Source organism: Sus scrofa, chromosome 13, assembly GCF_000003025.6.
Source record: "Sus scrofa isolate TJ Tabasco breed Duroc chromosome 13, Sscrofa11.1, whole genome shotgun sequence".
NCBI lineage: Eukaryota > Metazoa > Chordata > Mammalia > Artiodactyla > Suidae > Sus > Sus scrofa.
In genome coordinates this window covers 22040046-22053085 of record NC_010455.5, presented here as the reverse complement: position 1 = coordinate 22053085, position 13040 = coordinate 22040046, and the positions used below count along the sequence as shown (strand labels likewise).

The following is a 13040-nucleotide window of genomic DNA, read 5'->3' as shown; positions in this document are numbered from 1 at the left end:
TTTGCGGCATCTGGTGCCGGTTTGCTTTAACCAAGGCTTCCCCGGGGACAGCTTCTCTTTCAGTCTGACCTCTGGGTTTAATATTTCCTCCCCACACTCCCCAGCTCACCCGAGATCTCACCCCTGGGGTGTTGCCACTCACTCAGTAAAATTCCAAGAGGGCACCGTTCCCAGGCTGGGCTGTTGTTTCCTATGACCTGGATTTTTAATCCCAATGGTCTGCCGCAGCTCAGAGATTCACAATAACCCTGATTTGGGCTGAGTTTTGCTTTTCTCAGTACTGTTCAGGGAGGCTCAGCAGGTGCGTTTATTGAGAAAGGGTGCACTGAAGTACATCTCACCCTGGGACCAGTCTCCAGCTGACTTGATGCCTGCAAAAATCCATATTTTCCTTTTTCTTTCTGGTGATCGCCCCGCCCCGCCCCCAGGTCTCCACCAGCCTGTGTCATAACAACATTCAAACACCTGGCCAGAGAGGGCTTTACCAAGCTCCATCCCTATAGGTGAGGCTTCAAAAATCATTCTCCTCCATTCGTCTTTTTTCTAGAGAGATGAGCACACCTAACTCATTTCTCCATCTTTGTGCTTTGGTTGGATGGGTTTTAGACTAATGTAAAGACACCTGTAATATTTGCACCATCCCTCAGTGTCTCCCTGCAGACTCTCCCCCTCATTGTCAGATGCTGATCTGAGGGGCAGGCACAATCCCCACACCCCCGCCCAATATCCATTATTATAAAGACAGGGCAGGCAAAGAGCTCATGGATGCTTTAGAAAGCAGTTTTTAAACGATTTTGACTTCTTTGTAAGACAGCCTCCATGTACAACATGTAATTAAATAGCAAGCAAGTAAAAACTTTAAGAGGAAATGTTTCCCCAAAATATATAGTTTTCATTCATATTCCAGAGAAGTGACACATTTGAAAAACACTGGGGCTGCTTATATAAAATAATAAAGGAAATGAATAATTTTGCACCAATAAATATGACATCTTAATGAAATGGCTGGATTCCATGAAAGATACATGTTACCAAAGTTCATCCAAGAAGAAATAAATACCTTAAGTAGTTCCACTGTGCTGTTTATCTGAGGTTTAGATACACTAGACTGAGGAAGAATATAAATATTTAAGACATGATCACTACATGATTGACTGGATTTACTGGTAAAATTCTCAGAAATTGTTTATATTGATATATGCATCTTTTGAAAACAAAAGGAATGCCATGGATCCAACCTAAGAGAGATGCAAAGGAGGATCTTAAGAAGGACCCATGTATTGGAGCAAATGCTGTGTGGGTGGAATTCTTTGCATGTTATAACTAAAATTGCCAGTAGCCCAACACTCTCAATTTTTAGACCAGAGAGGGTAAGCAATTAGCCCAAGGCCACATGGCTAGTTAGTAAGAACTGAAAAAATTCTTCCACAGATCCTGAATCTTTGTGAGCAATGGCTCAGACAGGTTTGGGGGAGTCATCTGTAACCACAGAATAAAACAAAGCTCATGGGATCATCCAGAGGAAATGGAGCAGGACTCAGACCCATCAACGGCATAAATACCTAAGCAAAGCAGCTTCAGTTTAACTCTGCTCTAATTATTAAGCCAGCCAGCATCCCAACTGGGCGAAATAAAGTCACCCAGTGTTCCTGCAGTTGGCGATAAACAAGCGATATCCCTGTAGACAGGATGATCTTAAAAAAAAAAAAAAACAACTCCCCTAAGTGAGTTAAGGTTCCAAACAAAGAAGAGTCACCTCCATGTCAGGGGAAAGTGGATTATGGTACAAACTTTTCTTCCTTTAGGGAATTAAAACTGGGTTTGGTTTTCTTCTCATTTCTAAGAAGGGACATCACAGTGCCAAGACCCTGTATGTACCCAACAGGTACCATAAAGCTCTAGAAGTGGCCCCAATACCCACCCTGGGTGCTAGAGCCAAGAAGGTCCTCACTGCCATGGTCATGCCCTGCTTGGCCAACACCAGGATGGCTGTAAAGATCATAACAAGATGACAGGCATAAGGTTGCACATAGTAAGCTCTCAGTACCTCGTGGTTAAATCAGATTGATCATAGTGGTGGCACCCAAGGCAATAGCTCTTCTATTAAGAAGCCTATCTCTGTGCATGGAAACTTAAATGGTTCCCTCAAACTGCCCTAATGCTGCATCTAGGCCTTCTGAGAGCATCATTTACAAGTATTTACAAGTATTTTCTTCTGCAGTTGTAGGTAAGCTTCTTCAGGACCCCTTGCAATGCCATCTCCAGGAATTTGCCCCAAGATGTGATCTGCAGGGCTGGAGTCTACTAAATAAATGGTCCTAGCTTAGCAAGATCCCAAACACCCACACCTGATGCCGGGAATGAGGCCGACTGGCCATAAATGAACCCAATAAACTCATAGTTGTGTTGAGGAGAACAGCCTCTCCATTGAGTCCCCAATCCCCAGAATGTTCTGGGTAATGAAAGCCATCCTTTAGTTAGGACTTTTCATCTGTCTCTGTCCTCAAGTCTATCGAAAGCTACTCAGTCATCAACATACTATGGGGCCAGCACCATGATGGACAATGTGGGTGCCCACCCAATGCCCTTACCAGGCAGCAGCCACCACCCACCAGCTCTTATAGATGTTGCTATTAATGGACCATCACTGCTCAATTCTCCTAAGAATTACCTGGAGCCGCTCCATCTAGGAGGTTACACAACCAACTCTACCTTCCCAAAGGCAGCCCCTAATCAGTACTGACTGAGGGGATGGGAAGGGTACAAATGACAGGCTTCTCACCCCAAGGTGAGGCGAGCTCCTTGGTGCAGTGCAAGCTCCAGCACTCCCAGCTGAGATGACATCCTTGCTTCTCTGGGTCCCCTGCTCCCCTCGCTCCCCTCCTTCTCTTCCCCTGACAGCCTTTCTCCCCAAATCCCACACGCAAGAACCCAAATCTCAGGTTCTGCTTCTAGAGAACATAGACTCACAGCACTGCCCCAAACTGTGAAAAATCTTTAAATTTTAAAAGAATGAGCACTAAGTGTTTTGTGTTTTTTGGCATGTCTCCCAGTTCATAAGCAGAAGACTTCCCTTCTCTTGTGTTTCATTAAAAACAACAGGCAATTAATTAATCAGAGATGCCTGGCATGTCTTCAAACTACCGCTTTCACACACAGCCTTCCTATCTTTGTTCAGGTTTGTGATAGATCTAGTATCATTTCTCCAAGAAGCCTTCAGCTCACTCTCAGTATGTATGACTATGTATATGTAACATGTATGAAGACTCTCAACCCACTCCACCTCCCTCGCTCACTAATCTTGCTTCTTCTTCATAGAAACTTACCACTGCTGGTGTTATAACATTTATTTTTGCTTTACAACATTTACAGATGCTTCAGAGTTCCCTGGTGGTGCAGCAGGTTAGGGATCTGGTGTTGTCACTGCTGTGGCTCAGGCTGCTGCTGTGGAGTAGGTTCACTCCCAGGGACTGCCATGTGCTGGGAGGACAGCCAAAAAAAAATTACAGATGCTTTAACCGATCTCCCCAACTCTCTAGCTCTGTGCTGTCTAATACAATAGCTACCAGCTACACATGGCTATTGTTTTGTGTTTTTTTTTTTTTTTTCCTTTTTGGCTGCTCCAGGGGTCAGATCTGAGCTGCAATGGTGACCTATGCCACAACTGTGGCAATGCTGGATCCTTTACCCCACTGTGCCAGGCCTGGGATCAAACCTGCTTCCACTTCAGAGACATCTGTCCTGTTGTGTCATGTGAACTCCTACACGTGGCTGTTTTCTATTCAAACTGAAATTAATAAAAATTGCTGGGCCTACCACACTGGCATAGAGTAGGCAGTCAAAAAATATATGTAAGTAAATGAAAAAATGGTTCCTGGTGACCATCAGCAATTTCCTAATATCTAATTTTGTAACTTTGGACACCAAAAACTGATATTCTCAAGGATAGGAAAAGAACAGTGAGAACTGTTAAGAAAAAGTTCCCTAAAAAGCTATGAAAGCTTATGACTATCACTGGTTGAATTTTCAGTGGAGGGTAGTTAATTGCAGGTTAAAAAAACACAATGCCAGCCTCCAGATGGAGACAGCTAGCTAGCCAGAAACTGCTGAGAATTTTTGACAGTTATTCAAGGCAGCATGGAAAATATAAAACTTTCCTTTTTCTTTCTCCTTGAGATGGTTAGATATTTTAAACCCCACTCTCTCCTCCCCAGAGAATAAAAATTCACCATGTATGTTTTTTCCTTTGTTAACATCCTCGCCGAAGGCCACTTAAAATCCCACATGTTGTGTGTATGGCTTTATGCACAAGCTGGGGCAAGAGAAAAAGACACCCGTCTGCCTCCTGACCCTCCCCTCCCCTCCTCAACACAAATACTCCACTTGCCTTTCCAAGAAAACCCTTTAACAAAGACACCTGCTTTGTACTCTGATGAAGAAAGCACACTCAACATATAGAACCAGGCAGCCACTGCTGTCTTTGCTTTGTAACATAAAACAACTGGGGGGGGGGGGCGGCGGGAATAAAAGCAAATAAACCTCCCTGAAAACAAGGAAACCATAGGAGCCTTTCCACCGGGTCTCAGATTTTTTGCTCAGTCCCCATTTCTCCTTCATGTGAGTAAGGGACCCCTGCTTTCCTTTCATGCTATAGGACATCTTTAGAAAATACCTTCTTCAAAACCAGCAAACCTCTTCTCTTACACTGTCCTTTTAGAAAATGAACAATTCCTTGGAATTCTAAATTTAATATTAGTGGCGTGAAAGAGGACGTCCTAAAGGTTCTAAGAGCCAGTGCACAGCACACATAACCTTGCACTTGGAGCTTCCTCATAATTAGTTTACTGGGGAGGTTTGCAAGCCCTGAGTATCACAAGTTCTACAAAGAAAATGGAGCTTCGATCTAGTGCACTTGCTCTCTTTCTGGTACTTTTTTTTTTTTTTTAATTAATACATCAAAGATTTTGGTTTTCTTAAACACAAGGTGAGACCCTGACCAAGGCTGTGGAATCCTTTTATTTTGTTTTCCATTAACCAGTCTGACCTGCCAGGCCTGCCTTTGGTGTCACTGCCAGCATCCTTTGACATCATCTTTTCGTATGCAGATTCAAAATATAACCGTGTTATTCCTAACAAGTGTAAATCATCAAAGGGAAGACTAGGATGTTGGAGCTAGTGATTTTTAGGACCAGGGTAGACACCTACAAGCAAGTTTGAAATCTGTAAGAGATTATGTTTCAAAGAGAAAACACACAATGAACCCAAGCTATTTGTGCCACAGCATCTGTAACTCAGCACTTAGACTGTGGGTGGGGGTCCGATAATTCTTACCCAACTCCTTCGTATACCTTTTTCATCTATCCCTCCTTCTCTTTCTCCCAGAATGTCTTTCAATTCTAGAATATATCTGGTTTGTTTATTTGGTTTTTTTGGGTTTTTGTTTTGCTTTTTAGGGCCGCACCTGAGGCATATGGAGGTTCCCAGGCTAGGGGTCAAATGGGAGCTGTAGCTGCTGGCCTGCACCACAGCCACAGCAACTCAGGATCCGAGCTGTGTCTGAGACCTACACCACTGCCCATGGCAACGCTGGATCCTTAACCCACTGAGCAAGGCCAGGGATTGAACCTGCGACCTCATGGATGCTAGTCAGATTCGTTAACCTCTGAGCCATGATGGGAACTCCCTGTTTGTTTATTTGGAGCCACCTGGAAAGGCAATTAGAGCACATGGAACCTGATGAAAGTTTTATATTTTTTACAACAAATAAAACTGTTGTATTTTTTGTTGGGGCCAGCTATAAGGCCAACATTTTAAAACTATGTATATATTTATATTAAACTTCTTAAATAATAGCAATAATCAGTTGGAAAATACACTTTTTTTTTTTTTTTAGGGCTGTACCTGTGGCATATGGAAGTTCCCAGGCTAGGTGTCCAGTCAGAGCTACAGCTGCTGGCCTACACCACAGCCATAGCAATGAAGGATCTGAGCCACGTCTGTGACCTACACCACAGCTCGTGGCAACGCCGGATCCTTAACCCACTGATCAAGGGCCAGGAATCAAACCCATATCCTCATGGATCCTAGTAGGGTTTATTACTGCTGAGCCACACAAGGTCACTCCGGAAAATACAATTTTAAAAGTAAAAACATGTATAATGCCAACACACACAGAATTCCTAGGAATAAAGTTATTAACAAGAAATATGGAGTTCCCATCGTGTCGTAGCAGAAACGAATCTGACTAGGAACCATAAGGTTGTGGGTTCAGTCCCTGGCCTTGCTCAGTGGGCTAAGGATCTGGCATTGTGGTGAGCTGTGGTGTAGGTTGCAAACGTGGCTCGGATCTGGCATTGCTGTGGCTCTGCTGTAGGCGGGCCAGTGGCAACAGCTCCGATTAGGTCCCTAGCTTGGGAACCTCCATATGCCACCAGTAAGGCCCTAAAAGGACAAAAGACAAAAAAAAGAAAAAAAGAAATATATATGATCAACATGAGGAAAACTACAAACTGAGAATGGAAATAGAAGATCAATTTAAAAAAAACCTGTCTACTCCAGAATGTTATCAGTTCTTAATACATATCAGTTATCAGTTCCTAGTATGTATCAGTTCTTTCCAATTGGATTTGTAGGTTGGATGTGGTTAAGCACTAATGCAAGTTTTGAAGACAGGAGTGAAACAGTAATAAGTAATGTGGCCAGTAAAATAAATTACAGAGTTATAATTACAATGTCTTGGTACTTACACACAAAAAAAGCTGAATTTAAGGTAAAAGAAAAATGTAGCCTCAAAATAGATACTACCTCACATGAGAACGTCACATATAACAAAAGACCATTACAAAGTAATTGTGAAGGGAAGAACGATTTTTATTCAGTTTTGGAACAATTGAATAATAATCTGGAAATGAAGTGCACTTAGATTTTTTGTCTGACAAGCATATACCAAAATAAATTCCAGATGAATTTTAATGAAAAGCCATAGAAAAACATAAGTAAACCATATTTTAATATTCTTCAGGCCACTGGAGAGAGAACACGTTTGGAAATTAGAAACATTAAAGGAGATCACAGGTAAAAAATCCCAAGAGTTCTTATGTATCAGAACAGGATGGAGAAATTAAGGATGGGTTGATTTCAGTGTTGGTACCCAAAGGGTCAGGGCTGACACTGTGTGTCAGTTAGGTAAGTGCTTTAACTGACAAGTGCCAAGAAGCTCAGTGGCTACCATAATAAAAGGTTCTTGCTCCTGTGAAATCGCATATGAACCAAGCAGCCTTTCTCCATCTCACATCCTCCCAGGTTGCCCCAGCAGCGAGAGAGACACAATAGCAGTGCCTTGGCCCTTACACACAGAACTTCCACCCACAGTCCAGTGGCCCCAACCAAACCAAAGGGTCCTGGGTTGAACACTCCCCAAAGCAGCGCCTGCGGGAAGGATTTGGGTTTACTGGGCAGGTGATCCTGGAACGCACTGGAGGAGAAGAAATGAGGCAGCTAAGGTTACTCCTGTGGGAGACCTGGGCTCAGCTCTGCTGGGAATCTCTGGCGAGAAAGGGGAGAGCGTGCCCAAGGGTTAGCCCACCAGGGGGGCGTAGAAACTGTGATAGTTACCCATCCATCCCCCTCCATCAGTGATTCAGGTCTGCTCCTAGGGGCAGTAACTGCCTAACACTTGGCTTTCCCCAAGAATGAGCCACCCTTGACCTTGCAGCCAGAGAAAGCCCTCCAATTGGACTTCAGTGGGTTGCAGGGGAAGCATCAGAATACGGGCATCTGCTAAAGTAGGGAAGCACATGGACATCTGGAGAGCACCAGCTGTCTCTACCACAGATGTAAAGACAAGCTCTGGAGGATCCTGGTTGCAGCCAACCTGAAACCAGCACAGTATCTGAACTAAACTGAACAACGAGCTTCAGCCAATTCATTCCTAAAACCAAGGCTACATTTGCTGGGACATCTGCTGTCCCAATCCAGTGCTGAGGTCCAAAGATGCTCCTAGAAGGCTGCCCTGGGCTAGCTTGTGAATGTGGAGATGGCCGTTAGGGAAAAGGCTCCATGGGTTTGCCTGTCCCCAACTGGTATGTGGTCTCTGAGGGTCACTAGTAAGCACTTGCTTACAAACCATTAATCACAGGTTCCAAAGAGATGCAGTGGAGGAAGGCGCCATGCCTCCCTAGGGGGCCTGGAAGGCGCTGCCATGAAGGTGATGCCTACCCAGAGGTCAAGACACAAGTGGAAGTTTGTCAGGTGTGAGGACAGGCTGGGTGAAAACCACTTCTGGTGGCTTCCTCCAGTTGGTGCCTTAGGTTAATAATTCATGCAGAGAGGAAATACCAAGTTCCCTTTTAAATTACTTAATGCTGAAAACTCCCTTCAGTCCAATTATACTGAGAGACACTGGCCAAAAGACTCAGGCAGAACTCTTCAACCTGAAAGGTAACTGTAATAACAATATTTTCTTTTTGTAATCATATCTGGGAAGTGCTTTACATCACTCAGTCCCCAGGACAACTCGCTTGTGTCCATTTTATCAATGAGGAAACTGAGGCTCAGAATGATTGAGTATCTTGCCCACCATCGCACAGCTTTGAAGAGCCAGAGTCCTGATGTGAAGGCAGTTCTTCTGGACTCGAGCTGTAACCCCCTTCACCACACACTACATGGCACCTGCCACTCACACTTAGCCTTCCCGAACAGCTCTGGAGACTTCTGTGCCCTTCACACAGCCACCGAACTGTATTGCTCTCTATTCCATCACTTACTTCTGACGCCACCATACCTCAACATACACCACTGTTCCCAAGACACTGCCAGTTCTCCCTGGGCAAGGATTCATGGGCTTGCTCACTGATTGTTTGATGAGTCAATGAAAATATTTCCGCCTTGATCATCAAACAACCGTCTCTGAGGATGGCTAGATAACTATAAAGAAAGTAAAGAAAGGTGAAGACACTGAGGTTCCCAGAGAAGGTCAATGACTTGTGCCCAGTCCCCAGGAAGCCTCAGACCTCTGGGAATGGAATTGAACTTCCTGACTCCCAGAACAGACCACCTCTTCCCCACACTTCCATTCTCCCTGAATTTCCCTCTTCTGACCTACATTACCAGACAGTTAAAAACACCCTTTCCAAAGAACACCCCCACATCTGTATCTTCAAAAGGGGATCTGTGTTACCACCAAATGGGCCAAATTTAGACATTAAAAAGAGGTCCCCAAAGGAAAAGGTGGGATACTCCAAGTACCAAGTACAATGGCCTTCCGGATGCAAGGAAAGGAAACATCATTGGACAAGAGCCTCGGACTAATGAAGCCCATCTAAGTCCCTCATAATGACCCCATGTCAAGGCAGAAGCCTCCTGCAAGGCCAAGCTGGTAGAGACCCACCCACTCTCCCTGGTCAGGTACCGCCAGGCCCCTGGAGGCTGTGGTATTGTGGTTCCACTGGCTAAGGCAGCCCTGTCTTTCCCTTTACTGGCTTTAGAAAGAAGCTAAGGCATTTAACCAGTTCCACATGTAACCAGAGAAAAGCAATACATCTGCCTGAAATATTTAGGAAAACATGAGAGGGAAATTTTCCTTAAACTGGGTAAAAGAGGGATTAGAAAAGCCAAGAGTGAGATCTTGGAACAATGGAGCAACTCTCCATTCTGTTTTGCTTTTCTGAGCATTACACCCAAGCACCATGCCACCCACTGGGCACTGCCAAAGGCACCCAGATGTGGGAACAAATCAGCGCCGAGCCTCTGCTGGCTATACCAGTGCCCAGGCACAGGGCTCCATCCGCCAGGAGGCACCTGGTGGGAATTCTCATCAAGGCACTTTGCGGGCTAGCACAGTCTGCCTGGCAGTTGAGGGTACAATCCTATTCTAATGCCATGGGAAGAAAGAAATGCTGAGAGTGAGAAAAGGTTCATGTGTTTGGCCAGGTTCCCTAGAATTCGACCCTGAAATAGGAATCCCTAGAAAATTGCTTTGTTTTTGTTTGTTTGTTTGTTTCTTGTTTAGGGCTGCACCCATGGCACATGGACCTTCCCAGGCTAGGGGTTGAACTGGAAGCTTCAGCTGCAGGCCTACACCACAGCTCACAGCACTGCTGCATCCTTAACCCACTGAGCAAGGCCAGGGATCGAACCCTCATCCTCATGGATACTAGTCGGGTTCCTTACCGGTGAGCCACAATGGAAACCCTGGAAAGTGTTTTACTAGGAAGTATTCCTAGGAACAAAACTGGTAGGGGAGTGAAGAAGTGAGGCCAGAAAGGGACGCAAGCCCAGCAATAACTCACAGAGGTCCATGCGACACCCCTCCACAGTGGATTTCTAGAGACAAAGTATGTCACTTCAGGTCATGTCCCAATCAAGGGCAAGGGAGCAAGATTATTTCTATTTGGTGCCAATCAGTCATTGGTTAGAGGCTGTCCCCAGGGGAGATAGTAACTCTCAGGCATGCCTTGCTCTCAGCTCCTAGAGACCAAGCCCCAGGGGCATCCTCCAACAGTTGGGAGTGAAAGCACCCAGGGTACCAGCGTGCACAAGGGGCTCTGAGGGGACAGAGCACAGCACTGAAGCACCTGTGATAGTCCAGGATCCAGTACTCCCTTCTCCAAGTTTTGCCTAAACTCTGGCTATGACAATGCTGACTCCATCTCACTTATTCTGCAGTCTCACAGGGTTGTCAGGCAGGGACTCTTTCCCTTCTCACATTTCTTTTCGCTCACCATAAAATTACCTGGCTCAAAGACTTTGCAAACCTTGATGGAATACGTTACAGAGCATCTTTCAGAAACCATTTTCTGCCTCTCTGTTCTTTTTCCAGTGAAGCATTTTAGGGCACCACCCCAAACAACCCAAATATTACATTGAAATCCTCTGCTGAAGTTGGGCTGCCAGGCAAACCCAACATCCCTTTCCTTTTTTAAATTTTTTTCTTTTTGCTTCCTGGGGCCCCTACTTCCTGCCACCTTACCCCTTAAGGATAAGCACAATGCTTGGCTTATCCTTACTCTAGACGCCCCATTCATTGTGATTGTGATGGTTAGCTCACCACTAGAAAACAGATCACCTCTGTAAGCAGTGACAAGGACTTACTTCATAGCTCCTCACACAACCATCAAGGCACAGAACCACCAAATGCCAAGATAATCAGGAAGGGGGATCCAGCTTCAACGTGACAGCTGTCATCTTGGACAACACAACAAGTAAAGGGAAGGAAATGGAATCAATAGGGAGGGGGGTAAGATGAAGGGATGACTAACTGTTGGTGATGAATAACAACTGAATTCTCTCCACAACTTCCCTCACCCCCCAACTCCCAGCAGGCGGACACTCTGAAAAGGTGTCCCCAGACGCCTCTGCCCAGCACTGCCACAGCCTTCTCCTGCCTCACAACACCTCGCCCCCAGAGCCAGACACGGAAGGCAGCGTAAACGCAGTCCTATATTTGAAATTATCGATGGGCTATTTCACGAACCCACTTTTTTTTTTCTTCTGTTCATTCCTAAATGCTCTGCCTCTAGCCTTTTCCCCTGTGGTCTTTAGTTCTTCTATATGTTTCTTTAACTAGTTCTAAAGAGAGTTTCCTTTACTTTAGCTGGGTCAGAGACCTGAAGAAACTTGGGTTCCAGTCTCAGCTTGGCGGCTATCAAGCCCTGTGACCCTGGACAAGCCACCGAGTTCTGGGAACCTGTTTTCTCATCTGCCAAATGGGATAAATCCACATTCCTTATAGGTCTGTGAAGAGGATGAAATGAGGCCAACTCGAGTTAAAGCACTTGACACGTTGAGATGCTCAATACAGGTCTGCTCCCTTGAGGGCGCCTTCCCTCTCCTGCAGCCCCCTGCACCTCGCAGGATGCCCACGCGTTTCCCAGGCAGGCTCCTGAAGACAGCAAGGGACAGGAACCCAGCAAGGGACAGGAACCCAGCAAGGGACAGCGTTAACCCCGAGCAGGCGAGTTTCAGCTGATGTGGGGGTCACACCCACACAGTGCTTGTTCTGGACCCACCAGAGCACGTACATACACGCACACACAACACACACACACACACACCCCACACCCTTGTTCCGGACACCCCGGCGGGACTGGCACTGAAGCCCTACCGCGCACGGTGCAGGGTCTCACCCCAAGCCCGGCGGCGACCAAGCCTCTGTCAGCGCCGAAGCGCGCACTTACCTGGGGCGGGCCGAGCAGGGCAGCCGGGGGCCGGCCGGGCGGGGTGCGGCGGCGGGTGCGGGGCGGGCGCGGCGGCGGGCATGGCGCGAAGGTCCGGGCCTGGGACGCAGGAGAGCGGGGCCGCAGCTCGACGGCTGGGCGGGTGCAGCTGGCGCGGCGCAAGCAGCGACGAACCTGCGCTGCGCTCTCTCCTCGTTCCCTCCCGCCGACCGCCCAGCACCGCGCCTGGCGACAGGCGGGGGGAACGTCTCCGGGGGCGCCGGCTTAGCAACCGCACGCCCGCCCCGCCTCCCTCCCAGCGCCCGCCCCTCCCCGCCCCGCGCACCGCGCCGGGTCCCGCAGGCAGGTAGGGCCCACTTTGAACTCGCACCTGCATCCGCTTCTCTAGTCAGCGCCGGAGGTGGCCCTCAGGGACCCTCCGCAGCCCCACCTCTCCCCGCCCCACCGGGCCGGCCTTTCTGCACTCCTTCCCCGCCCTCTAGGTGCGCCTGGGAGCCAGGGGCAGTCAGCTTTGAACCTGAGCCTCGCCCACGTTCTCTGTGGGTGGCGGTCGAAAGTCTTCCCCAGGACCCCAGAAGACCTCGCCGCTCCTGGCAGTTGAGAGAGGAGACTTCCCTCACCTCCCACTTTCTCCTACCCCATCCCTGCTGCTCTCACACACTTACCCAAGGTCCCACAGCCTCCCTGTATCCTGCTTACTTCCCAGATTCAGAGACCTGCTCTCCTCTGTTCATACCAAGGGATATACCCTGCAAACCTCCCTCAGCGACATGTCTTCCTGGTACCATTTAAAGGCTGCTCCATGCCCCTTGCATTGCTCTAACCTTTCCAAGCACACCATAGGCCCCAGCCTCCAACTTGCAG

At 47.2% G+C, this 13040-nt stretch overlaps 1 protein-coding gene across 2 annotated transcripts in view; it reads right to left on the bottom strand.

Annotated features, from left to right (window-relative positions):
* DCLK3 (doublecortin like kinase 3) overlaps positions 1–12568 on the bottom strand; it is a 54960-nt gene extending 42392 nt beyond the window's left edge. Inside the window, exon 1 of one of the 2 annotated variants that reach the window (XM_021071656.1) lies at positions 12547–12568. Coding sequence is in view for 1 of the 2 variants with exons in the window: in XM_005652393.3 (XP_005652450.2) it covers positions 12177–12258 (82 nt within the window). In the remaining variant the exon portion in view is untranslated. Of the gene's footprint in view, positions 1–12176; positions 12472–12546 lie in introns of those variants that run through there. The other variant, XM_005652393.3, reaches the window with a different exon arrangement.